Source organism: Oryzias latipes, chromosome 20 (genome assembly GCF_053564925.1).
Source record: "Oryzias latipes strain Hd-rR chromosome 20, Olatipes_Hd-rR_3.1".
NCBI classification, from domain to species: Eukaryota; Metazoa; Chordata; class Actinopteri; order Beloniformes; family Adrianichthyidae; genus Oryzias; species Oryzias latipes.
In genome coordinates, this window is record NC_136256.1 from 25,864,915 (window position 1) to 25,892,084 (window position 27,170).

The 27,170-nt window shown below is 42.7% G+C and overlaps 2 protein-coding genes across 12 annotated transcripts in view; both read right to left on the reverse strand.

Moving 5' to 3' along the window:
* tmem108 (transmembrane protein 108) overlaps positions 1–9,969 on the reverse strand; it is a 47,915-nt gene extending 37,946 nt beyond the window's left edge. For 2 of the 7 annotated variants that reach the window (XM_020712434.3, XM_020712438.3), the window contains exon 1: positions 9,520–9,969. The gene's annotated coding sequence lies outside the window, so the exon portion shown is untranslated. Of the gene's footprint in view, positions 1–684; positions 799–7,482; positions 7,760–9,317; positions 9,392–9,519 lie in introns of those variants that run through there. The other 5 variants (XM_020712435.3, XM_078938484.1, XM_011489054.4 and 2 more) reach the window with 4 other exon arrangements.
* A 1,326-nt stretch (positions 9,970–11,295) lies between these two features.
* On the reverse strand, positions 11,296–27,018 carry topbp1 (DNA topoisomerase II binding protein 1). 5 transcript variants are annotated; one of them, XM_078938487.1, is made up of 28 exons: positions 26,966–27,018; positions 26,023–26,116; positions 25,784–25,918; positions 25,564–25,707; positions 24,980–25,161; positions 24,264–24,457; positions 23,245–23,439; positions 22,991–23,148; positions 22,730–22,893; positions 21,575–21,813; positions 21,140–21,477; positions 20,879–21,051; positions 20,266–20,477; positions 19,887–20,191; positions 19,624–19,809; positions 18,943–19,061; positions 18,564–18,687; positions 18,181–18,330; positions 18,001–18,091; positions 17,725–17,917; positions 17,402–17,631; positions 16,362–16,510; positions 16,183–16,276; positions 15,826–15,989; positions 13,737–13,865; positions 13,560–13,649; positions 12,018–12,179; positions 11,296–11,526 (listed from the first exon to the last, which is right to left on the reverse strand). In XM_078938487.1, exons 2-28 carry the CDS (start codon positions 26,107–26,109, stop codon positions 11,404–11,406), a joined length of 4,530 nt encoding a protein of 1,509 aa, XP_078794613.1. In that variant the 5' UTR covers positions 26,110–26,116; positions 26,966–27,018; the 3' UTR covers positions 11,296–11,403. The 5 variants fall into 5 exon arrangements, with proteins under 5 accessions (XP_078794613.1, XP_023806149.1, XP_023806147.1 ...); XM_023950381.2 differs by having other exon boundaries at positions 18,943–19,058; positions 23,245–23,421; positions 26,615–27,011; XM_023950379.2 differs by having other exon boundaries at positions 23,245–23,421; positions 26,615–27,011.
* Positions 27,019–27,170: the final 152 nt, after the last annotated feature.

Here is a 27,170-nt window from a genome sequence, read left to right on the forward strand (position 1 = left end):
GTGATTTTTTTTTCCAAAAAATGGTTTCAGAGCAAGAACGGTTATAGAACGACTGAGTAACAGCTGTTTTTTTCTCTATAGATTTCTATGGAATTTTGGCTCCTTGGTACCTGCAGGTATTTCCTGTTTGCAACACCAGGGGGGAGGGGTCACTCAGTCCAGTTCTCATACACAGTCAATGATTCACAATGACAAAACAATAGTAACTGTCATGGTTGTTCTTACAAGACAATAGGGAAAAGTTTGAAGCTCTCCCTGCGGATCTGAACCAATGCCACAATTATGGAATTTAAAGATGTAATTGAACAAATATTTGGCTGTCGGCTCTGGAATTCCTTCCATCCTTCCTTTCTGTAACACACTCTGAGGCTACACCGCGGCCGGAAACGCGGCCCTTTGTCACGTCCAGAAACATCCGTGAGGCGGACGCAGCACGCCCGTGCTCTACCAAAGTATTTGCAAAGCAAAGGAGGAAAACGCATATTGTTTTTCTTTGTGTCACAACACTTCCTGCCTCAGTTTCTGGCCTGCAAAAACACCGAAACCCTCGAACCTGCTTCTTACTCTACACACATCCTCCACTAACCTCCTGACGCGGCCTCTTGTCTGGTCACAATGGCAGGAACAAAAGACAGTGGAAATATGTTGGTCAGAGGCAGGGGGGGCCCGGGGGGTGTAATGTACCTTGTTTTCCTTAAGCAGAGCAGCAGGGGCTTCTGGGAGCCAGCAAACACGAGTGAAAGAGAAGCGCTGAATTTCCAGGATTTCCCGCCAGGTGATTCCCAGGAGTCCCGACGAGCAAATGAGGCAAAGACGCTGCATTGTGCCAGCCCCCCTGACCCCCCTCCCGCCATCACCCCCCCGAGACGGATTAAAAGACGCCCGTTCTGACTGCGTCTGGTCGCTGTTTTACTCGACGAGTCAGCCTTTCCCTGGTTAATCAGGTGGACTGAAGAGACAACAGAAAAAAACAGAAACGTCCCTAAATATAAGCGGATGGAAATTCCACCAAAACAGTGGAGCAAAAAAGGTGATGATGTGTCTCCCTGATGGAGCTTTAACCAACCCCAGAGAAAATCATCGATTTCATGTTTTGACTTTAATTAAAAGGCCGTCCCAGCAGCCCAGGCTGTAATGAGTTTCTCTCATGTTTATCTGGAGATGACAGGAGATATGAGGGCGTGGGGGACACGACGGCGCTGACATTTAGAAGCGAGTCCGGTCCGATGGGACTCTAGGAAGTAACCGCAGAGATGAGTGGCGGTCAAGAACATGTACACACGGTTCCTAATGAGAAAAATCGACCTAACTGTGTTTGCTTTAAGACCCACTTTGTTGAAAATCGCGTTTTTAACACGTTCTTGTGGCATTTTTCAGAAGATGGAGGATATATATAAAGAAAACTGGGATTACATTTGCATTTCTCAGTATTTATTCAAATCGTTTTGACTCTGGAGCAGATGGAAAAGCTTGTAGGTGTGATGTACAAGCTGCAACGGCAAACCACAAGCTCCGTTTTTCCAATGCATCCTCCTGCAGACGACTAGATCCTCTTTGTTTTCTTCGTCTGAGCGGGAATCTGGCTCCAAACCGTACAACTGGATAGCTCTGATACTGCTCACATCATTAGGTTGGGGATGTGAGGGGCTGTAAGCTAGTAGGAGAGCTTGTGAACAGATGAATATTGGGAAATGGAGGCGGAGTTACTCTGCACCAACGCAGAGGTGAATTTCTAATTAACTACTGCCGCTCTGCAGAAGCTACACAGGGTTTTTTTTTTTAGTTTATTTTGGCTAAAAAAAACGGCATCATCAAAAATAAAAGACCACTGAAAATAGATCAACAGATGATCAGAGTGAGACTTCAACCAGTAAATGCCGACGCTTTTGGCAAATGTTCTTTCAGCAGTTAATTTAGTGTCAATATTATAGACAAAACTTAAATGTAGCCACGAGGGGCCAAAGCCGCGGCATCACTGCGCCGGTCCCAAGCCCGAATAAATACAGAGGGTTTTGTCAGGAAGGGCATCCGGCATGAAAGCAAATATGCCAACCAGTCCTATAATGCCGAGTTGCTGCAGCGAACCGTAAAAAAGAAAAAGCCGAAAAGAAAAGCAGAAGATTTTAGACTAAACTTAAATTAGGTGATTCCAAATTGTCGGCTTTTATGTTTCTTTGCAAATTAGAAAGTTATTTGACTTTTTTATGTGTAATAAAAGCTCCACGTTACATCATTGAACATCAAACCATTTAAAAATGTAGAGAAAAACCAAGAAATTGTCAAACTTATTTATCAAGTTAACACAAGAAACTTCAGAAAGAAATAAGTCTCTAAAGACTTATTTACCATCTTCAGAAATTCCTTTTGGCTACATTTACGATACTTTTAACAGCTCTTTTGGACAAAACAGAACTTTTATAGCTCTCCATTTAAAAGAGACTCGCAGCACAAAAAGTTGTGAACGACTCAGATCTTCTTTAACATCTTGAAAAGAATCCTGGAGAAATGAAGCTGCGGGGATGGTTGTGATGTGTGTGATGCAAACGATGTAGAGAAGAGACCTCAGCTCATGTTGGCGTTAGGTAAGGAAGCGGCTCTTGGACGGATTCATCGCAAACGCAACATCCATCAAATATCTCTTACAGATGGCTTTCAGAAAAATAATGAAGCAATCAGTGCAGCCACTGGCGCAGTAATTACCAACGCCAGCCAGGACGCTTTCAGGTCTGCAGGCAACACGCCTCACGGGAGAAAAATGCCCCCCCCCCCGACAGACGTGTGATTGCAGAGGGAGGAGCAGCTCTGGATCCTCACTCATGGTTGAATTAATTACTGGATTAAAAGTAAAGGAACAATCCAGACTCAGCATTGTGGGGTGGGAGCGCACATGCAGACGAACACACGCGCCATCAAAGCACCAGGGTTTGATGAAAGGCAGGTTCAACAACGCAAATCAGAACCATGCAAGGAAATACAACAAAATTCATGCATTATGTCCCACTTTAGCTCATTTGGATCATTAAGTAACAACAAATGAAATAAGTTTTAAATCTTATCAAAATGACACAGAATTAAAAACGAATGGCCTCAAATATTAATTAAACAAATCAGTTACAACCTAATTTTAAACACTTAAAACTAATTGAAGACAGAAAACTGATAATTCTATATCAGGGGAAAAAAGACCACTAATGTGAGGTTAAAACTTCCGTTTCCAGGTTAAAAACAGTTTTCAGATGAAAAAGCTCTGTTTCCAGACTTAAAAAACCACAGTTTCCAGAATAAAAATGTAATTGCCGAAGTGAAAACAGCTGTTTAGGGTCAAAAAAGGGCCATTTAGAAGTTAAAAAACAATATTTTTCAAGGGTCAAAACCAACATTTCTAGATCAAAAATCTGTTTCCAAGTTAAAAACTGCAGTTTCCAGAAAACAAACCACAATTTCCAGGGTAAAACATTTTTTTCCAGGTGGAAAAACAGGAAAAAAAACACACAGTTTCTAGATTAAAAATGCTTTTTCCAGATCAAATTCAGCTGTTTTAAGGTTAAAATAGAAGCCATAGTTTTTAGGTTAAAAAAAATGCTATTTAAGATTAAAAACCACCGTTTTCAGGTGAATCATTGAACAAATAAGTTGTAAACAGCACTAGTGAACTGAGGAGGCAACAGAAGCATCTTTTAGTGCAAAAGCTTCTGTTATCAAGTAAAGACAAAGTCATAAAGCACAAAAATATACACCACAACGCAAAAAAAAGATGTTTTTTTAAAAAAAAGATCTCAATGTCTGAAGAAACCTCCTTTCTATGAAGGGAGGAGAAGGAAAACATCATTTTTTTCATCCATATATTTGAAATGATGTAAAGATTATAGATCAGGAATTTGATTTTTGCATCGTTACTCCTTATTTCCAGCCAAACCTGGCACCACGTTGTTCACGTCATTGGGTATTACAACTTGTTTCCATGGCGATGCAGCTGCCCCCCCCCCCCAATCCCCGCAACCACTTCCAGCAACACACAAAATCAGCAGAACTGTGTCCCGCTGTGTCATTCCCGGTCCTCCGCCTCTCCTGCTGCACTGGGTATAAAAATTAATTCAAGCATGCGGCTGTCTAAGATCACTAAACAGCCCAGACCCCCCCCCACCACCACCACCTCCACGGGGGGAAATCGAATGCTGCTTTTTCATTGGGACTGAAAAGAGCTCATGACTCCATTTATGGGTTTGGCAATAATTACAATCAAATGTCAACTGATATAATAAAACCAACAGAAATACATCTAAATATAAATGCTGCCGCTGAGGAGTTTCTAGGAAATCTGAAGCCTCGTTTGAGCTCAGTTTCTGTTTGACCTGATCATCACAATGCGTTCTTGTTTTTAAAAGCGTAAAAAAACAAAAACATTTGAGAAAAAGTCTCACTAAACACTGAAACCAGTGATTGTCAGCCAACATGAATCATTTTTTTCTTCTTCCGTTCAACCTTCAGAATGATTGATGCCTGGACTTTCAGAAAACAGGAAAAAACAAAAACATAAATGTAAATACACTGGACAGATCCTCTGATGTGGGCAAAAATGAAAGTGGACCAGAGCTTGCTCCGCCAACATGGAAATGACCAGCGACAGCCACAAAATATCACTGCTCTAGAGGAGATCTGCATGGAGGAATGGGCCAAAATACCAGCAACAGTTTGTGAAAACCTTGAGAAGAATTACAGAAAACATTTGACTGCTGTTATTGCCAACAAAGGGTATATATCAAAGTTTGGAGTTGAACTTTTGTTATTGACCAAATATTTATTTTTCCAATATAATTTACCAAAAAAATTGAATTTCTAGATTTTTTTTCCTCATTTTGTCTCTCATAGTTGAGGAATACCCATGTTAAAAATTACATTACATTATTCTGATCATTAGAATGACTGAGTAACAGCTGTTTTATTTTTATTTATTTCTATAGAAGTCTATGGGATGTGGGCCTCTTGGAGCCAGCAGGTACTTCCTGTTTGGAACGCAAAGGGGAGAGGGGTCACTCAGTCCGATTCTCATATACAGTCAATGGTACTATGGGACATCAGAGATAGAAGGGTGACATTTGAGGTTGTTTTTTTTTTAAATGCGTCTTCAATGTCTGCATAATACTGAAAGTAACGATTAGTACGGAGGATTTCCAAAAGCGCTTCATGCTAAAGTACTTAAAATCATCCTCCAATCAGTGATCTTCTATGGCACTTACACTTTCTGGGTTTTTGTTGTTTTGAATTTTAACCTTTCATTTTGAAATCTGGAATTTACTTTTCCAATTTTTTTGGAATTGTGTTTTGGTTTCTGGAATTTTGCAATGTTTTTTCTCTAAAATGTAATGTTGCTGTTTGATCAACTGTTTTGCTTTTTTAATTGCCGTTGTGATCTTTCATATGTTTTAGCGTCGAGTGATTTGTGACGACAGCTTCTTCTCAAATCTATTCCTTTTTTACAGACGGGACTTTTGAAAATGTGCCTTTCTTTTTCCCTAAAGAGTCCACCCTTCTTTTTGCCAAACAGCATCCACTTGTCCAGCAGCTGTTGACGCGGGTCAAAGGTGACGTGGTCAGATTTTCCCGTCTCCTCTTCCTGCTGTGGATCTAAACTGTGAGTGTAGAGAAACCAGGAAAGATGAGTCAGCATTTAAAGACAAAGTCTGGGAGCTGCTGCCTCTTCTCACCCCAATATAACAGAGTAATTAGCTGCTGACGGTGACATAAGTCGCCCATAATAAGCTGCAGTGTGTGTGTGTGTTGTGTGTGTGTGTCTGCAAACTGCAACACTTCCACGTGTCTCCACTCTCGTTCTGCTTTTCGGCGGATGACAGAGGCTAAGCGCTGATGACAGGACAAATACTCCAACAGACGTTGCCATGGAAACCACTGAGCCTCTTCCTTTCTTTCTCTTATAAAAGCCTGACAGGACTGAACTTTTCGGGGGGGGGGGGGGGGGGGGGGCGATTTACCTCTTTGTCGGCCGAGCCCGACGACACCCACCGCAGACTCTGACTAATCCTCAAAGATGAGCCCCGACTCAGATCCTCCGATTACTGGACTGACGCCTCCTCCCCACCCGGCCACCACACTCACAGGGGTGATGTGTGGCTCCCCCAAAGATTTTGTCCCCCCCCCCTCCTCCCGCTGCAATTCCTATAATCTCTTTACATTAACAACAGAAACGCTGCCCAGAGGACAGAAGCTGAGGAGAACCACAACGCTCGTCTGAACTCTGTCCTGGAATTCTGCGATCGACAAGAAAATCTGAATTCACCAGGTAGATAAAACATCAAGAAATCAGCAAATCTGTTCAAAAAAATTAGTTCATTGTTATAAAAAAATACCAAATTTCTTCTCACGCCTACTCTTTTAAAGGAAATACAGTTTTGATAAAAATGAAAAAGCCCTTTTAGTCCTTTAACCTTTCATTTAATTCAATTCAATTTTGTTTATATAGCCCTATATTGCAACAATAGTCGTCTCAATGGGCTTCATACTGGTAATTGTACAATAAACATGAAATCATAAAGGACACGATGTCATAGAATTCAACAGGTAGTGGCTAAAAACCAAACTAAAATAAACTGGGCATCCCTGCCCTTAGATATTTCTACTTGCTAAGGAAAAACTTGGATTCTGGATAAATAAATAAATAAATAAATAAATAAATAAATAAATAAAAGAGACCTCAGGGGTGTCCATGGAAAGGAGGGATCCTCCCCCAGGAACAACAGGCGATGTACCAGAACTCTTAGAGAAGAATTAGCTTATCTAACTCTACAACTACATGTTTATATAGTCCAGCAGATGAACTTCATCCAGATGGAGTTGGGGGACGGCTGGGGGCTCGACACGAGCCAGAGGCAGGGTCCACGGCCTAGTGTAGGAGCAGGAGCACTGTACACCAGATGTGTCATCGGTGACACCTAAATAAAAAGTTTACACAACGAATCAGCTGATTCTGACATGCAGAAAAGTGGCTTTACGCGTCTGCTCTTTGGTAGATCGTCCATCTGCAGTCAACACTGTTGCCACACCACATCAAGATTCACTTGCAAGCAAACTACGTATTAAATTTGCACCAGAGTTCAGGCAAACTCTAATAATTACCAACCAAAGCAAACTATGCAATTTAGACATGAAACAAAAGAGATCTAAAACTAACCATTACAGTCGGAAATGTGTTTAAAGTGAAAGGGAAGTGGAGTGTATGACCACATTCTGATAGATTGTTGAACTAAAACACTCCAAAAGTAGCTACAAATACTCAAAAGGCCTCAAAAGGGAGGCCGTTTTTAAATGTAAAAATTGTCACTAAAAGATCATTTTTTGCTGAATTGACATAACTCTATGATCTTTCTTGAATTTACAAACTTTTTGTCCTTTTTTACTGGGATCTATTCAGTCCTACTGGAAGGCTCACTTAATGAGAAATCCCCTCACATGATTCGTTAGCGTTACCTTTCTGCAAAGACCCCCGTTTGCCCTTTCAGCCCCTCAGGTCACGCGGGGCACGGAGGGCAACCGTCAGCGGGTGGAGGTGCAGATCGGAGTGGCATGACCGCAGCCGAGGAATGTGAGAAATTCCTCTAAACGCGCCTCATGTTCCGACCGATCTCCAGCGTCAATCTCTTTACTCATTTGAACCGCTGGTTGTTCATTCCCGACTTTCTCTACATGCCTCTGATTGGCGCCTACAGGTGGAGGGAAATGCTGCTACTTCTGCTTGATCTCCTATGACACTTCCTGTGTATTCTGACATAAATATGTAAAGGGGCTTTCCAAAATAAAAGCATTATACAGTTACATTTGTCTGAATTCACTCTGATAAAGCTGAAACTGGAAACATGCTTTTTGTTCTCGTTAAAAAATAGTTTTCACCCCCCCCACCCGATGTATAAACCCCCTTTAGGCCAAAGTACAAATAATTTAAAAAGCAGCTGGGGGGTGGAGGGGGTGCAGCACTCAAAGAAATCAGGGACGGGGCCATGAAAGGAGGCAGAATTTGGTTTTTCTCCCTTAGTTTGGGTAAAAATCCTGTTTTGTCCACCTACTGTTTGGTCAGGCTGAAGAAAAGTGCAAAGTCCACACACTGCGGAGCTGTGGGGGGGGGCACGGGGGCCACATTCCAGGTCTTCATGTACCACTCTCCACCAGTCATAAGGGACGCTTACTTAGAACAGCACCAAACGTGGTCCCATCAGCTGCGACTGCAGGAGTCAGAAACCACAGCTTCCCTTTTCCTGCAAACTCCCAGATAAGGCTGGGATGGGGGGTGGGGGGTGACTGAGATTTTCCGGGTGTTTTTCCATTGTTTATGTGGACTTTTCCTGGTCGTGGTGATAAGAGAGCAGCTGTTGGGTTCAGACTGAGAGGTGTTCAAGCCACCACCATGCAGGATCTTCATCATCGTTCTGTTAAAAGTTCCACCTTAAGTGTTTTTAAAAGAACATTCCTCCTTAAACGATGGCACAAAAACTCAGGAGTAAACCCGATCACATGTTCCCCAACCAAGTCATGGTTTCACAACAGCTCGTGGAAGCTGAGGAAGCTGTCAGTTACAGTCAATCCCCCCCCCCGAATGACCCCACTCCGGGTCCTCCAGTACTAGAGGATTGTGCCCCCCTCCCAGAACAAAGGAGTGGGGGGTTTCTGACATTCCTGACACAACGCAGGTTCAATTAGTCCTTCAAACCAAAAGAAAGCAACATGTTGTCCTTTTGTCTGCTCCTGGAGCTGCCATGTTGTTTGGACAGTAAAGCATTGGAAAGGTGCAGGACCCCCCCGGCTGCTCAAAGTATTTGGAAAGAAAAACTCAAAATACTGACAGTAATCGGAGAAAAATGAACATTTTATCCTTGAAAATCTGGTAACTTATTTATGAGATTGAAAAAAAAAATCCATATCTGTCAGTTTAGGAACCCTTTGAAAGAGGGGGTAATGATTCATCGATGAATTGATTTAAATTCCTAAATAAATAAATAAATAAATAAAATGACCCCCCCCCCACACACACACAAAAACTAAAAATAAATAAAATAAAAGACAAAAAACGGAAGGATGGTAATTTACAAGCCTCATCAGGACCCAAACCAGTCTTCTACTTGTGCCTGTCCAAAGCCCGGCAAATGCGTCAAAAGTGTCAGGAAGAGCATTCCACACAAAACTTTTCAAATAGATCAAAGAGGATGATGGACGCACAGATAAATTAATGGCATGGTTTTCTAAGCATTTTAGGGACTAGGAGGAGGGATGTGACGCCACAGAACAATCTCAGCACACTCCTGCTGTTCTACCTGCTGCACCCCGCAGTGGCGCTGGTTGAATCCGGGCCTGGCTCCACCTGAACTTTGGGTCCAGCTTTCTGCCTCTGCGTGGACAGAATGGCTGTGAAGGTCTCAGCTGGCGATCTTCTCTGCAGCACAGGCTGCTCAGATCCCCAGAATTCACTGGAAACCCCCCCACTCGGAGGATCTGCAGGAGATCCGGAGCGCTTACCTTTGTCACACAACGCAACGTCAGGTGTTTGGCGAATCCCGGAGGAGCGCGAGCCAAACCCGCTGTGTCACTTCAGGTCCACGCCGGCGCACATGTCGGGAGAAATGTCACGCACGGCTGCGCTGCGGAGGATCCCCGCCGAGCCGCAACACTTAGTGTCTGCAGGGCTGGATCACGCGCGGGGCGCCACCCCTCCCCGGACCTCCGGGCATGTGAGCCCACCTTTAGATGACAGAGCAACTCCCGGGACGGCGCGATCTCGCGGCCGCCTGCCGATGCAACGACGACGATCCGGTCCTGAGCGCTCGGTGCGCAGTGAGGAGGCGCGCAGGACACCGGTGCCACCCTCCAAAAGAGAGGCTTTAGCGCGCGTGCGGACGGACGGGGAATTTTAATGAGCCTCCTCCACGAAATCCCGGGCTAACAATCCTCTCAGTGGGGGGGTGGGGGGGGGGGGGTTGCCATGTCCGCAAAGAGACCCCTCCTCCTCCTCTACAAGACACCTGTTGATCAGAAATGATTGGGATGCCCCCCTTTGGACTCAAGTCAATTAAGGCGCGTGCAGCTAAACCAATTTTAAAGTAACTGGTTTGGGTTTTTGCCATAATCAATCTCAGGGATTTACTGAACGTCCTCAGCCCTTTGAGGGTCTCAGAAGAAATCCACAAATGAGGTATTTTCAGATAAATGTGGATCCCATGTGGCTGAAAATAGCTGCAAAACAAGCCCCGCTCATCACACTACCACCACCATGCTGAAACTGACGTTTAGCACCGTTCGTTCCATTAGTTTAGATGTCAAATAAAACAGCTGCATCCATTAAGGACTTTTAATATTCATAAAATGCTAACCGAGGCTGTGAACTTTGGGGATTTTTCTAAACATTCCCAACTTTTATGGGAATTTACGTCAAACTAGCATCAAATTATCCATGACAACAGGATTTCCACTTTTAATAACTAAATTAAAAACTCCAAAATATACAAACATAGGAGTTTAAAGTCCCACTTGATGAAAGCTGTGAACATAGGAGAGCACATGATGGGAAGAAACGCAGATTATTTAATTTTAGCTAACAACAATACATATAAAAAAAAAAAAAGACTACTGGGGATGCTTTGAAAATAGATCATTAGATGATCAGAGTGACACTAGGTTATTTCAGGGCAAACCAAGCTAATAGGCTCAGCCTGAGCGGGGCCCTCACATGCACCTGAAGCCCTGAGTCACGTCTACTTTAACTCCTGGACAGGTCAGCTCTTCTTCCTGTAATCCTGAAACAGGTCGGCCCTAGTTCTGTCAGCGGCTGCATCTGTCAGAGGAGAAAGGTAAACCACTAATCCCTGGAAGGGAACAGTTAATTGCTAAACTGTCTATTACCTTGCATTAGCGAGTTCTGAGGTTGCTGGAGAGAAGTAAACATCCAGCAGGAAGAACATAAAAATGGCAAAAATCTTCCCTTTTTACATAAAAGATAATAAAGTCAGTTTTCATTTTTATAGTCAAATATTTGAGTAATTTTAGTTGAAATTTAGTTCAAGTATGACCTAAATGTCAAAATAGGTTCACCTTTCTTTTATAAAGAAAATAGATGTGGCCATCCTGTGGAGGCCTGATGGCGCCCTACTGCCCCCTACAGGCGCATGCGCATCACTGCATCAGCTCTTATCCGTGACTCAACACTTTCTGCAGACTGACGGAATAATCCATCACATCCACACTCTCACAGCTCAGCCGCAGTGTTTCTCGTGGAAGATGCACAAGAACAAAAACATCTGCTACATTTACTTTATTGTCTTTTAGTTCATTTTAAAAAAACGTTTATTTACATTAAATTTTATGCAGTTGAAATGATATTGATGTGGGGATTAGGACGGGATATTTTCAGGTCAGGCGGCTCTTTTTCAGCCGGGAAACGTCCGCTTCTGCTTTACGTTTACGTGACGGCGTGTCAGGAGCGTCCTCAGCTGCAGGCAGGAAGTACAGCTCCACAGGAGGGGTTGGCACCTTAGGGAAGAATACAGGTGCACATGTTTAAGAAGAGTCATGGATGATCTGTATCATAATTCAAAAATGCACACGCCCCAATTCACAACTGTACTTTTATGCTAACGTGCAACATAAATTTTGGAAATGCACACGTTGTGTTTGACTAATGCTCTAGAAATGTTTCACACATATGTGTTTCTCACAAATGTGCACGCTGTGTTTCACAAAAACACAATAAATGTTTCAGAAATGCACAATGGGTGCTTCACAAAAATGATTATTAGGTACACTCACAGATCATGCAAATTGCAGAATGTGCATTTACAACCCCCCCCCCTCATTTGTGAGAGAAATCCCTGCGGTGACGCATAAAATTACAGTTGTGACACAGACTGTGGGCATTTCTGAATTATGAGATTCTTCTGCCCTCATAGATCTTTTCCTTTCAAAATAAAAGGGTTAAATAGTTGTTGCACATTTAAAAATAAAAAAATGTGTGTAAAACACACCTGCATGAGATAATCTGCGATGTACTCTGGCTTCAGACACTTCACCCCGAGCGACCTGGCCTGCGATACGTCCACTTTGAAATCGTCGGGTTTTAGCCGACTGAAATCTGCAAACAGGTGAGTCGCCTCTCGGTACAAGGAAGGTGACGGACCGGGAAGGACCTGCAGGAAAACCTCCAGTTAAACATCGAACTAATTAGTCAAATGTTGATTCTCTTTCCTTAAAATGTTCAAATGTTTTGAAGTAAACTGGTTTGTTGACATTTTTATGTTAATCTTTTATTAAGTTGATACTTCATTATATTGTTTCCACATTTCTTCTTTCCTCCTGCACCTCTAAGCAAAAACGTCACCCCCATCAACACTTGATAGCCGGTGAAATTTAACTTTTGACTTAAAAAGAAAAAAAAGATGACATCACAAATGGAGAAACCGTCCAAAAATAACTGGGACCACAATCTCTTATGGGGCTCAGCAAATGATTTCAAAAGCCTCCAACGAAACCAAAACGCAAGCATCCGAAGGTAGTTTTGAAATTATTATGGGATGGCCACTGGAAATGTGAACTGAGGACTTGCAAAGTGACATAAAAAAGCTCTAACAGTGACGATCAAGGGAAGCAGATTTCCAATTAAAAAATGCAAATTATTAACGAGATGATGAATAACCTGTCAGGATGAGTTTAGAGGTCAACTTCACACCTTAGAAATACATTAAAGTTGGAATGTTTTTGTGATATTTTCTAACAGATTTTCCAGCTCAGGATAACCTTGCTTCTTTTTGTAAATGTCAGTCTTCTGCTGAACCCCATCAAGGTCATGTAGGAAAAAGGAAACACGCCGGAGATGTGACCTTAGACGAGGGAAACGCTTCACTGAGCACATTTTTCTTCAAAAGGCAAATTTTAGATTTCTCTGCAGGAGGTGGAACGGGTCAACGTCGCATCCCGATGAGCTCCTCGGTAGCAGATCGGTCCCGCACCACTGCCACAATCATGCTCAGCCTGACCCGCTGACCTTTACATTTCACTTCCAGCGTCAGCTTGAGCCGCCGCAGTCACTTTACTTCAGAAGCGGCGAGCGGAGCTCTGGCTTTACAGAAGCGGAGAGGTTTAATCAAAAGTTACCACTTCAACCAGCCTGTCGTTTCCATTCAAAACATTTGCCAATTAGCATAGAAGAAGCAAAATAGCATCCTGCAAACCTTCCACCATGATTTCCTAGAGATAATAAACTAAAGAATATGAACTTCACAACACAAAACTGAAAACAACATTTCGTAAAATATGCAGCAGATGAAACTTTTCAAAAAGTGTCCTCCTGACATTGGTCATTTTAAATCATCCACCCTGATGTTCCACAAATGAATAGTTTTTGTTTGATAAAGTTTGATGAAGAAGGGTTAATTTTTCATCATTATGTCACAAAAAACACAAACATTGACAATGTTTTGACTCATAAGGTTGGACCTCAATGACTTCATGCTGCAATAAAAAAAGACGAGTGAAAAGAAAGAACTTTCAGAAGTAAAGAAGCGAGAGACCTTCGCTCCGCCTGACTGCAGTAACCGTCTGAAGCCCGATTCTCTGCTCTGATCGATGTTTAGCATGACCGTCCATCCGCTGAAGGCTCCCTAAAGAACCCAAAACGTTCATGTCACCAACAAAAGAATGACAGCGAGTGAACAGTGGATGTGAACGGATTGTGAGCATCTTCCTACCTCACGTTCTCTACTTCCCTGCAGGGCTTTTCTCCAGCGCATAGCGGCGGTTGCCAGCCTGCGTTGCTGCAAAGTGATGGAGGGCAGCGCGTCCAGGATGCAGCTGCTGCCCCATTCAAAGTCATCCTCCTGACCCAAGAAAACAGGCACATCTCACTCAAACATTCACCCTTAAGATGAAAAAACACTTTTAGAGACCCACACGGATCGTCTTTAGATCTATTTTCAAACCGTTTCCGGTGGTCTTTAGCCTTGGAGTACTAACGCCGGGTGATTTTCATCCGAGCAAAACTATTGACATGAATTTTAATATTTCGCTTGTCAAAGAGTCTGCGCTTCCACCAGGGACGTCTCACGTGTCCCAGGAACGGGTGGACAAAAAGACCAAGTTTCTAGTATAATTTGATTATTTTGTAGGAATTTTTTTCTTCTCAAATTCCTAATTTTTCAGCATGTTTTTGCATGTTCTTCTCTGTTTTTTTCATTTTGTAGAAAAATAAAAGAAAACTACTCTAATCTATCATGTGTTGCCGTGTTTTGATCTATTTTTTATTAGTACTTTTTGTTGGGAATGTAATATTGGGTAAAAATTACCCGGCAAAAGTAATGGTGTAACTATTTATTGTGAAAGTATTCGAGGGTTAATTATGATTATGTGTTTTTAGCCAAAATAAAAAAAAAATAGATTCTGAAGAGCGACAGCAGTTCAGTCTAAATTCACCCTCTGACTTATGGGCGGGACCGCTGGCGACTCCCCCATCTTGCTTCTGTGTTTACGTGCTCTCCTGCTAGCTTACAGCCCCTCACACTCCCAACCTAACATTACCTGCGCAACAAAAACGGCGAGCAATATCGGAGCTGTCAGGCCATACAGTTTAGATTCCTGCTCAGACGAGGAAAACTAAGACGTTCATGGATCTGTTTGTCTGCAAGAGGATGCATCAGAATGGAGCGGAGCAGCTCGCCGATTGAAGTTAGTTCAGAAATATTACAAGATTACAAGAACGGCATTTTGTCCTCCGCTCCTGATTCACAACAATCTGAATAAAGAAATACTCAGAATACCGAACATGTTAAAAACCCGCAGTACCCGTATGGGTCGACCCCCGTACGGCAGCATGTCAATTAGGCTTCAGCTAAATGACAGAGGAGGATCAACTCAACTCTCTTTAGCTTGGATTTACCCGAACAATCAACCTTTGGTGAGAGGATTTCTTTACTTCGCTTAGACAAACCGTGGAGGACATAAAGCTGAAAGTGTGCAGCCTTTAATGGGAATTCTGGTTTGGATGACTTGAAGGATACTTGTTTACAATTTTAAGCTTCATTTTGTCTATGTATGTCCTTAATCATCAAACAAAACCTCTTAAAAATACTATTTTGTGGGTCTTAAACAATAATCGGGTAATCATTACTTGTGAGAAAAAAGAAAAACAAACTAAAACGCTATGACCAAGGAAAATTATCATTAATTATATCATCAGAATCCTCTTTTCTGATTGGCTGCAGAAAAAGTGATAGTGGACACCTAAACAATAAGTTCTGGTCACTCAACCCAAATGTCCTATAGTATTGGATTGGCCTAAACACCAGTTGGTAGCTGGAACAACAGAAACTTGGAACATAAGTTTATAAGTAATTGTATTATTAATTGATGAAAGAAATTGTTTGTTGATCCATATTTAATGATCGGAGTGGATAAATCTTTGATCTGAAAACTGCTTGTGGACTTTATTTGTTTGAAACAAACTTTTTCTTCATCATCTGGTCAAAAACAAGCAGTAAGAGGTGAACCTTCCCTCTGAAATGATGCTTTGTATCGCCTAACATGACATTTAACCGATATACCCCATTCCTCCGCTGGTTAGCCCTCCTACAGCAGCAGAGGCATGAGGGCGGTTCTGTGGCACAACAACGCAAATCAAATGGTTTGCTTCTTCTGGAAGACGGTTTAAACTTTAAAATATACAAGAATAAAGTGCTAATAATTGATTGAATCTTTATTTCCTCTGTAAGTGACCATGGTATAAGCGGGATCATGCACTGAACAGACATGTAAACATGGTGGGCTGGGTAAGAAGCTCCTCACCTGAATGAACCTGCCCACGCCGCGACAGACCTCCAGGTAGGAGCGGTGCAAGATCCACTTCCCGGCCGCCATCGCTGCCAGATACTTCTCGTTACGCAGAGGACTCCCAACGATGATGTGGGAGCAGCTCGGGTCAAACGACTGCTTTTCCAAAACGACACCCCCTACAGCAGACAGAAACACACACGTTTGTGGTTTTCGTGTTCTTTTCCAGTCCGTGGAAGAAGATGTTCGTTCAAATATTTCTGACAAAATAAAAAGAATGAAGAAAAACGCTCAAGAAAAGAAAATATTCACAGCTCCCGTCAGTAAATCTCAGCTTCTTAGTTTCCGTTTCTGAATCCCGATGAGACTCACCCAGATCCTCGATGACGTGGCTGTAATCGATGCGCTCCTGAGGGCTGAGGGAGGACATCTGAAACCTGGGGGGCTGTTTTTCTTTTTTCTCCTCCTGGGAGAAATAGAAGAACATTATATTAAAAAGAAAAAAGTCCCCTTTATTTTAGGAAAACCTATTCTTCTGGTTAAATGCGAACCTCTCTCAGAGGCTCGGGGGCTGCTGTGGGTTTGGTGAGAGGAAAAGCGATGCAGGGGGCTTTGGGCGTGAGAATATCATCTTCTGCCTCCTCTGATGGGGGAGTTATCAGCTTCTGCCCCAGGTGCTGGTCAATAACGTCACAGGCAGCTGTTGGAGACCAGGAAACGCACTTCAGCCATGAAGTTTCAAACCATCTACAGAGTCATCCCAGTAAATCCGACTTCCTCCCATAAACCTACTACCTCTGCTTCAACAGAATACTTCATATACATCAATATACTATCAGTCATGTACTATAGGAAAAGACGTTCAGAAAACAGCTTCTACAAAACAATAAAGCTGCTTTATGGGGATTGGTGTGTTAAAAAGTGTTTTTAAACTTATAATATTGTTGTATAATTTTTTCATTTTAAGTAAGACACAAAAAATTAGGTTGAAGTTAAAACGTATTTGATTTAAGGTTTTAACTAACAGAATTTTCTTTGCTTTTTATTCTAAATTTTATTCTTAAAGATCCACTTCGATGAAAAATGCGCTTTTTAACATCTTGGGGCATTTTTCTTACGAAGAAGAACATATGTTGAGAAAATTTAGCTTAAAAATGCATATTTGAGAATTCAATTGAAATTGTTGTGAATCAGGAGCAGATGAAAAAATTCAGTTTGAGAAAGATTGTATTAGTGACGGTAAGAAAAAAAACGCTGGAATCAGGATCTGAACTGTACGACCGGATAGCTCGGATATTTGTGTTGCACTGATAATGTTTGGTTGTGGCTGTAAGCTAGCAGGTGAGATTGTAAACAGATGAAAAGGGGGCGGAGTCGCTCCCCGCCAACAGTCCCGCCTAATAACTCAGAGGTGAATTTCTGATGAACCGTTGCAGCTCTGCAGAAAATATATCCTAGATATTGGCTACAAACGGCATAATTATAATTAACCGGGAACGCTTTGAAAATAGATCAAAAGATGATCGGAGTGGGACTTTAATGAGGTCACAGACGCTCATTTTTGCTGAGAGGTTTTGAAAACGACACAAACCCATCTCCACCAGCTCGGAGTCGGTCATGGAGTCCTTCATCTGTGGTGCTGGTTCTGCTGTGGGGGGTGGAGCGGCCACGATGGGGTCTGAGTGCTGCGAGGGGCTGCCGGGCCACTGCAGGTTATCGGCCAGCTTGGCCCTCTCCTCTCTTGCCGTCGGGTCGTCCCAGACGATCTGTTCGCTCTGCGAGGGCTCCGTGTTCACATCCAGCGCTGCTTCTCTGGAAACTCTGGGGACACAGACGTTTGAGGAATCATCCAACAACCTTTTTACCATCAAATTCCTCCTGATCCCAGCTGGGAAGGGTCTTTTGTTTGTTTACCTCAAAGCTTCCAGGGTTCTTCTGCTTCCACTCCGTCCCATTCGGCTCCCTTCAGGTGTATGAGGGCCTGAGTCGGCCCCACCGGACCCCATCTTTGCCAGCCTGACTGAAGTGCGTCTGCCGGTCGTCAGTTTGGTGGCTGACATGATCTCCTGCAGCTGTTTCTGCAGGTTCTCCCTCATTTCCAGAGTATCTAATCATCAAACCCACGTCAGTTTCGATGTTCTTTCTTCGCTTACCAACCAGGACTGGCTTGTGGAGGAAAAAAAAACCCACCTGTTCTCTCTGTGTGATCAAGATCTTCCTGGTCCGCGCTTCCATCACTCGCACGGCGCAGAGCTGGAGCTTCTTCTTCGGAAAAACTGAGCTAAACAACAAAGAAAACTCATTTAAGACGACATGAGAAGCTCTAAAAACCAGGGCTTTGTGATAAATGACGGCCATGTTTCCACCCACCTTGGCTGCAGCGGCGTCTCTCCGCTGTGTCCGTGTCAAAGGTGGAGATCTCTGGGAGCTGCTGGGCACCTGGCTCAGGTTGAGGCTCATCTTAGGGTTGTAGGTGAAAGGAAACAGGGACTCTGGAACCCGTTTCTGCTCATCAGCGCACTAAACCAGAGGAGGTTTGTTTCAGACAAAAACTGTGGACACGACCAGCCTCTCAGTGTCGTTCAACCATTACAATTTAATATCATTTTTGGCCAAATTAACTCGACATTTCATTTTAAAAGTATTTACGTAAAAACATTATATGAAATTTAAAAAAGAAAACTAACACATTTGGGACTAAAACCCAACTTTGTCATAAATGAAGCTAAAATCAAAGTTAGAGGGAAACATACGGCCTGCAGCCAGTACTGGGAGACCACATGCACCCCCCTCTCCTTCACTCCTTTGTATTCACGGCTGTTGTCCCCAACCCGGCCCTGGTAGATGTAGTGTGTCACCGTGTCGTCATAAGCCCACCTGCAAAAGAGAAGAAGAGACATCATTTTCATTCAATGTAAAATATTTCTTCACAATTGGTGCTGTTTTGCAACCGGCCTTCCCTGAAGCCTTTTTGATTCACTTTTAGTTATTTGTTATATTTTGTATGGAGGGTTAAAAGGGGCGTAACACTTTGTTTACCGGCCATGAAAGCCTGGTGCTGAAGGCGGAAGAAGAGGCAAAGTGACAGAACACAGAAGTACAAACGGATTTGAGTGAGGAAGAGTGGAAAACCTGAAGTCTGCTCCCAGTGAGGCAGCGACGGCGTTTAGTTCAGTCTGCATTTTGCTCAACTTCTTTCCCACACAGACCACAACTCCAGCCAGCGGTCCGGCTTCTTTCTGCGGGTCCTTCTGTGCAAAACACAAACACAGTTTCATTTTAAAGACCCACTCCAATAAAAATAGCATTTTGGTGTTTTTAAAATGCTCTTCCTGCATTTTTCTGATGACGGAGAACATATATAAATAACAATCTAAACTGGAAGTTGCATTTCTGAGTCTTTTCTTTGTTCTGATCAGGAGCTCCCTGCTCCGCTCCATTCTGATGCAAACAGATTCATGCACGTCTTTGTTTTCCTCGTCTGAGCTGGAATCTGCATCAAAACTGTACGGCTCCAATATTGCCGCACTGCTAATGTTAGGTCGGGGGTGGGAGGGGCTGTAAGCTAGCTGGAGATCCCTAAAACAGAGTGGTGACAGGGAGAGGGGGCGGGGTTGCTCCGTGCCGACGGTCCCGATAACAACTGCTGTTCTGCAGAAACTACTTCATCATAGTCCTAATTAAAAGACCACTAGAAGACTTTAAAACTGGACCAAAGGATGACTGAAGTGAGTCTTTAAACACATAAGGAACTAAACCACAAACTTGTGAAAACTGCAGACAGGAGATGTTGTGTAGTTCTTTCATTTTTACCTCCTTCTCAGTGGATTTTCCCAGTTCAGGGCTTCCAGAAGCCGCCTGCATTTCTGAGACATTATTCCGCGAGCTATTGGCTAAAGCTACTTTCAGATTCCTGTTGATGACATCAGTAAGTGGAGTCTCCACCTTCTCGCCTGGCTTCAACCTTCCCCCTGGAGTCTCCAAAGCTCCAAGAGCATCCTGGAGAGCAAAACCCACAAAGGTTTCAGGTCAATAAAGGAAAAGTCTGCCCTCTTTTGCTTTCAGTGAATCACAACCTTGACGTTGAAGGACGGACGGAAGAGCTGATCTCTGCTGAGGAAACGGGAGGGAGTGTCCAGCTGCAGCGACGCCTCCCTGTGGGCGTGTCTTCTGCTGCCATCCGGGTTTTGTTTGGGAGTGCTGAGGCCGTCTTTGGGCTTCATCTCATCCAGAACAGAGTGAAACACTTTGCTTTGAAAGCGACCTAAATCCAGAGGGGTGACAGCTTTACCGCTCTGCGGGCCCAGCAGGGGGATTTCTGGAGAGTTACGAGCTTGAGCCGGTTTCTGGGAGCCGCCGACGAAGCTCTCATCGTCCCTCTCTGTAGAGGAGGAGAACATTAAAAGATGATGCCAACAATGAATCACCACAGACGCGCAAATGCTGGACTTTAACCTGGTGAAGGAGGTAGATCAACCAGGAACATCTCCTCTGCTGCTTTCTGTCCTGTTCGAGCCGACTCCAGAATCCAGTGCATGCTCACAGCAGGGAGGCCCCACTTCTTTGCTGCCTGGAACTTTGTGCCGTCTGGACTCTGCAAAACCAGATGAGTGCTGGCCACCATGCCCTTCTTCTTAATAGCAAAGCGCACAAAGTAATCCTGGACACTGCAGCAGGCAGAAGATGAGGATTAGGATAACTTAAATCAGGTATCATATTTAGAATGAACAGAAACCACTAAAGTCCCACTCCAGTCATCTTTTGATCTATTTTGAAAGTGTTTTCAGAGGTCTTTAATTAGGATAATGCCATTTTTAGCCAAAACTTAAAAAACTGTGTCTTTTTCTATGACATAGTTTCTCCAGAGCAACAGCATTTTTTGTCTGCTCCTGATTCACAACGGCTAGAACAAATAAATAATTAGAAACGCAACTTTACGCTTAATTATGTTTATATATGTCCTCCGTCATCATAAAAAATGCCACTAATCGGAGTGGGTCTTCAGGAGTTTATGGAATATTCAGACCCCTGCAGCCGTTCTAAAAAAGGTCACGGAAGCTCATCGTACTCGGCTCCGACATGCTTGGCCAGCTGGATCAAAGACTCCCTCTCTGCTCCGATGAACTGGCTGACTGAGAGAACGCAGCCCTCCAGAGGGAAGCAGCCCTCCCTCACAGCCACAGGAGTGAACAGCGGGTTGGACGACAGCAGGAGAACACACTCCTTCTCCACACACATGGCCTGGCAGGGAAACGCCAAAGAAAAGACAAATATGAGAAAGCCGGGATTTGCAGAAAATCCGGGCAAAAATGATGGGTTTTGTTCTTACCAGCCACGTATCCGTGACCACCTCGTCAACTGTGGCCTCGACCGAGCATCCCAGCAGAGGAACCACGGCATAGTCTGCCACCGCGCGACAGCGGCCAGCCAGCACCTTTCCTCCATGTTCAATCACCAGCGTGGAGAGCTGTGCCTCCGCCTCAACACCAAAGCCCACGAAAAGAAAAGACTTCCCAGAAAACAGGCCCGTCTCGCTGAATTCCTGCAAAGCGGAGTCCTGCTCTGGTCCCCTGGTGAGGCTGGGAGCCTGGGGCTTCGACTGAGGCTCTGCAGCCGCACTGATCGACCTTCTGCCGCTGTTCTCTGCAGCTGGTGGTGGCATATCAACTGGAGGATGAACGCGGGGAGAAGCATTGGCTCTCAGATCCACTGAACTTGAACCAATTTCTTCCAGAGTCTTAAAAACAAACAAACAGATTCTTACCCACTGTGGGATCATCGTCCATATACTGAGAGAGCAGATCCTCCTCCAGTCTGTTTTGTCTGGGGGTGCTGGGGCTGGCAACAGGTGGACCGGCCGAAAGGCGGGGCTTCACCACGTGACCGGCGGGCACGGATGCAGAATCGGGAGGCAGGCAGTCGGGGTGCAAATACTCAGCTTCTGGAAGGAGCCTGCCTCTGGAGTAACTGTCCAGCAGCCACTGCACCGTGACTACATGAGGCCTGTGAGGAAGACCACAGCAAACGTCGAAACTGCTTCCTGCCTCTCAACATTCAAAAACACACTTATTTCTTGATCCTTACTAAATATTACAAGAAAGATGATGTTGGATACGTTATGGCCAATCCATAAATCCATTTACATTTTATGCTTAATCTGCTTTAAATGTTTAAATGAAACAGAGAGTTTTCTGTGTGATTGACAATCGCTTTCTGCTTTCAGTTGTGGTTAAATCGAAGCCTTTTAATGGTCATAAATGAATTTCGGTCTGTTCAAACAGTTCTGTAAAATAAAGGGTTACAATCAGGTTCAGCTTAAAGTTAATCAAAAAATTGGATTGTAAATTTAAAAAAAAAGAAAATTCAAATGTTTTTTAAACTTGATAGTAAACACTGTAAATTTAAACAATGTTCATTTTAAATCGGAAGGACTGAAAACTATAAACCTTAAATTGTTACCAAATGAAAAGAAAATGTTTATTTATAACAGCTGCTGTTATTTTCTCTCCCTTTTTACTTTCATTCCTCAATTTACACTTTTTTCTGTTTTTTTAATTTGATCCTAATTTTACATGATTGACATCACATCTACAGTTTCTAAAAAAGGCATCAAAAATCTGAGAAATGTAAAAATTTGTGACTTAAATGGCAAACTAAATTTAATATTAATTCCATTTAAATGTCTAAAAAAAAAATCCTACTTTATTTATTTATTTTACATCCGAATAATTCAAGTTTATCTGCAATTTCTTTAAATATTTGGATGCAGCTTGATCACAAAAAATTAGAAATTATTAACTCAGAACTTAAATACTTAAATTGACGTTTAACTCAATCCAAGCGGCACAAGCTTAGAGTCAGTTTAAGGGAAAAAAAACATTAAATATTTAGACACAGAATTTCAGGGATTTTATCAAACCTGTAAGCTGCTTTGGAAAGAAACTTTGTGAGTTCCTGGTCCGGCTCTCCCATCACCACATGTGTGAGTTCCTCGCTTGGTTGGTTGAAACGTAGACCTCCTGCATTGTTGACAAGACGCCGCAGCTTCTCCAGCTTCTTCAGTGGAAGGCCGCACAAATACAGCTGTGAAGTAGCGAGCGCAGAAGAGTCCTGCCTTCAAATCCTGCACTTCACTTTCAAACAAGCATCGACAGTAAAATGGAATTTGTCAGTGATTTACCTTACAGCCATCCAGTAAGTCATCAGCAGGACAAACGGTGAGATCCAAACCATCTATGGGATCGGCCGTTTCCAGGCGGCTGATGGTGAGGGCCGTGTCGTTGATCGCCATACTGCCACTCACAGAAATGTTGCTCAAGCCCAAAAGCGAAGGACCATCTAAAGGAGGCAAATGTTGTTTCACAAGACAACACGTTAAAGATGTTTCGTTTTTTAAGGTCTAAAAGGTGAATTCTGAGCCTTTTTGTTCCTCGCCTTCCTTCCTGCCGTTGCCTGTGGGGGTTGAGGTGTGAGGTCGGCTGGTATTTGACGCGCGGCGCTCCACGGCGTACCTGCTCTCATCCTGACAGAAACCTTTCTCTATGCTGTCAAATAGCCAATGCAGAGATACGCAATACACATTCCATTTGCGAGCACACTCGTACTTCTGACCTGCAACAAAACATAAACCTTCAGAACAAAAACACCACCAGTTGTGTTAACTTCATTACTAAATCGCTGTTGTTGTTTTTTTTTTTTGATAATGAGAAACTTTTTCTAAAAACAATCACCTTTACAATTCCAGATTTTTTACACTTTTGGAAGAGTTTTACAGGAAAACAACAAACTAATAGGTTCATTCTAAGAGGGGTGACACAAAGTGGATACATTTGAATACGTTTACACCGTAAGCATCAAACACATGCGTTGTGCTAAACTTAATATATGTAACATTATTTTATTACATTACACTAATTGCTACTTGCTTAAAAGCAAATTTAAAAAATAATTCTCCATATTGTTTTTGTTGTTTTTGTTGTTGACGTTTTGTAATACACAAATCATATATCAAACAAAAACAAAACGGTGACACAAAAATTGAAGCCTCAACCAAAGGGAATTGTTGCATCCCTAAAGGATTACACAACAGCATCAGGCACACCATGATTGCAGGCAGACAGCTGCATGAAAATGATATTGATAAGTTTGTTTGAATCTAAATCTGCTTTGACTTATCAGGTGATTGTAGTGAGAGCAAACGTCTTTCATCATGACAGTATATTATGGAAACACAAACTAATATGCTTGTAAAGCAGCAGTGATGGGTGGTAGAGTAAAAAAATGTACATTTTTTATCAAAGCTTTATTAGTAACAGTAAAATATGACACAAAAGAAGAGAAACTCATTACAATATGAAACAGTTCGTAACTGTGTTAGTGAATGTTCATGAAAATGAGGACGTATCGGGTATTCCTATTATAGTCCAGTTTTGTTCTATATTTTAGTGTCTCACCTGCTGGTTCACTGACAATGAGGTGCGTGCACTCGTTCATTTTAAGCTGGCCGCTGTACTTGGCGCCGTGCTGTTCACAGAGGCGCTGCACCTCTTTGCGTTCTGTGCTGGACAGGCCTGTCACACAAACGGTGCATCCGAGCAGCACGGGGCACAGATATTCATCCATAGGCAAGTCTGTGTATCTAAAAAGGCTGAAGAGAGAATAAAAAATATATAACTCTACAGAAACTTAGTTTTATGAATCAGCGGTAATCTATGGAAACTAGGGTGATGAAGTGTAAAGAGTAAAAATAACAATACACTATTAGCACTTATAATAAAGACCACAAAGGAGCAAATATTCATTGATTCATTCATTCATCTTTCATTTTGTCCCTTTCGGAGTCACGGGGCTGCCAGAGCATATCCCGGCCACTTGTGGGGGAAGGACACCCTGGCCAGTCTGTCACAGGGTAGACTGTCCACAATCACACACCCATTCACTCTCACTCTCATGTTTTTGGGCGGTGGGAGGAAGCCGGAGTCCCCAGAGAAAACCCACGTATGCACGGGGGAGAACATGTAAACTTCACACAGAAAGACCCCCTTTTGATGTTCCATTTCAGGTCCCCCAGCCGGGACTTGAACCAGGGGTCTTCTTGCCATGAGGCAAGACCGCTAACCACTGCGCCACCCAGGAGCAAATATGTAAAACAAAAATAATCAGTTCATACCTATTCTGAGATTTTTCCCAGCAGGCTTTGACCCATGAGGGTAGAAGGATGGGTTTACCCAAGTTGGCAGCCACCAGATACTTTTTGCTTCCAACCTCCCCAGCAATTAAATGTGTGACGGACACATTAAGATCAAGGCAGGCACGTCCACCCATGAGCTGCACCAGATCCATCACATCCACCTGCAGAGTGAGACAAAACATAAACATGAACAAACTCAAGGCCCGAAGGCCAAATGTGGCCCGCCATGTCACTTTATGTGGCCCGTGAAAGCATAAAAGTGATTTAGTGTCAATTCATGAGGTCACATTTGGGTTTTCATTTAACCTAAAAAAACAACAACTAATTATAAAGTTTCTATTCTGGTTTCATGTAAAAAAAACTGTTTCTTTTATTCTCTATATCAAAAACTAACAGCAGAGATATTTGTGCCTAAAAATGCAAGAATCTGCATTAAACGAAATGATGCACAGATTTAATTAACTAGTTTTCAAAACATTATCAGTGCAATACATGCAAATAACACAACTGCAATGAAATGGTGCAACAGTCTCAGCATTTTTCAAAGACAGACCAGAACTCACCCGTGCGGCTTTTTCCAGGCTGGTGCAGGAAATAGTGACATCAGCCATGGCCATGTTGTAGACCGGCTTCTCTGCTTTTGGGACGCAGCGTTGCTGCTGCAGGCAGTACAAAACCACCAAGGGGCTCACGATTCTACAGCCATGCTGCACAACACAGAGCAACGAAGCGTTCATTCCTAAAAATCCTGCCAGGAATTTTGCTTTCACTAAGGCGACAAACCTTCTTGCAGTGCAGAAAGGCAGGAGAGGTAAAACTGCTGAACACAAACAGAGACTTGTCCTTCTCTTCCATCTGTAAAACCTCTTCCTCTTTAACCTTCTTTAAATATTTTTCAGACTGCAGCTCCAAAATGGCCTGTTAGAATAGGATGAAAATTATATAATAAATACTAAATAAATATACATCGATGAACATCCAGAAAAAAACGTCTGCAGAAAGGACTGTGCAGTTGTGTTTACCTCATACGCTTTAACAGCATATTCAGCATTAGATCCTTTACTCTCCACAAACTTCACAATAAAGCGCTCCTTTTCCACTTTGGACATGTTGAGTCTACACAAGAGTCAAAATAAAAGTTAGAGAACATCTTCTTTACGTGCCCAACTTTTGATGCCATGTTTATATCAGCATGCAATAAAAATCAAACAAAATGAATTTAAAAAGTACATTTGATGGAGCAGTAATTTAAGGATTTAAAAAAAAATCATTAAAATTATAAACACAGCCGGGGAGCATTTGAGTTTGTTTGGATTGGAAGCTGCTAAAATCTGGGTGCAGCATAACAGCTGAAATAGGTTTAACTGCTGGACATGATGGGACGGCAGAGTCAGCTAACATTCAATGTTAGCACTGAACGCTAGCTAGACTTTTAACTTGAAGTTTTTTTTTTTATTTAGCGAATTTTATTCTGTAAAAAGACGCCGAATTGGGAAGACGTTTAAAATGTGCCAAAAGAATACAACTTGTCATCATAACTAAATGTTACAGACCATGGAACGACTCAAGAAGGAGTACATCATCATGAATATATTTAAACTGGAAAGTACTTACCTATAAATCCGTTTAGACCAGTCCTTTAGGCCGCAATACAGACAGCATGTAATCAATAGTCTGGTGTAATGCGTACAATGCTTTTTTTTTTTTTTTAATTCAAGGAGTCGCTACGTTTATACTTTCATTTAGATCAAAACTACTACTAGCTTACAGAAAACGTCCAATCGGGTTAGCTAACATTCAAATTGTCAAAAACGAAAGAATACTTAAGTAAAGTAAGTTGGTGTTCAACATTCTATTTTGCCAAAATGAATAAATAAATTGACATAAAAATACAAGTTTATTCTAATAATAGTAATTTTAAAAAGTCCTCAGGCTCAGCCAAATGAAATGCAGTTATTTGTTTACATTGTTCGCGCCTTTCGGCGTAACTTCCGGTGTTACTCCGTAATGTGTCCGAGTGGAATCGGAGATCTTTCTTCTTGGCCGGGACGGCACGCATTTAGCATAAAACTTTAAAAATATATATCCGTCAGAGTGTCCATATGTAACTCACTGTCCTAGTAAAATAGTAGTTTGAAACATATACCATTAATCACCCTAAATGTATTTG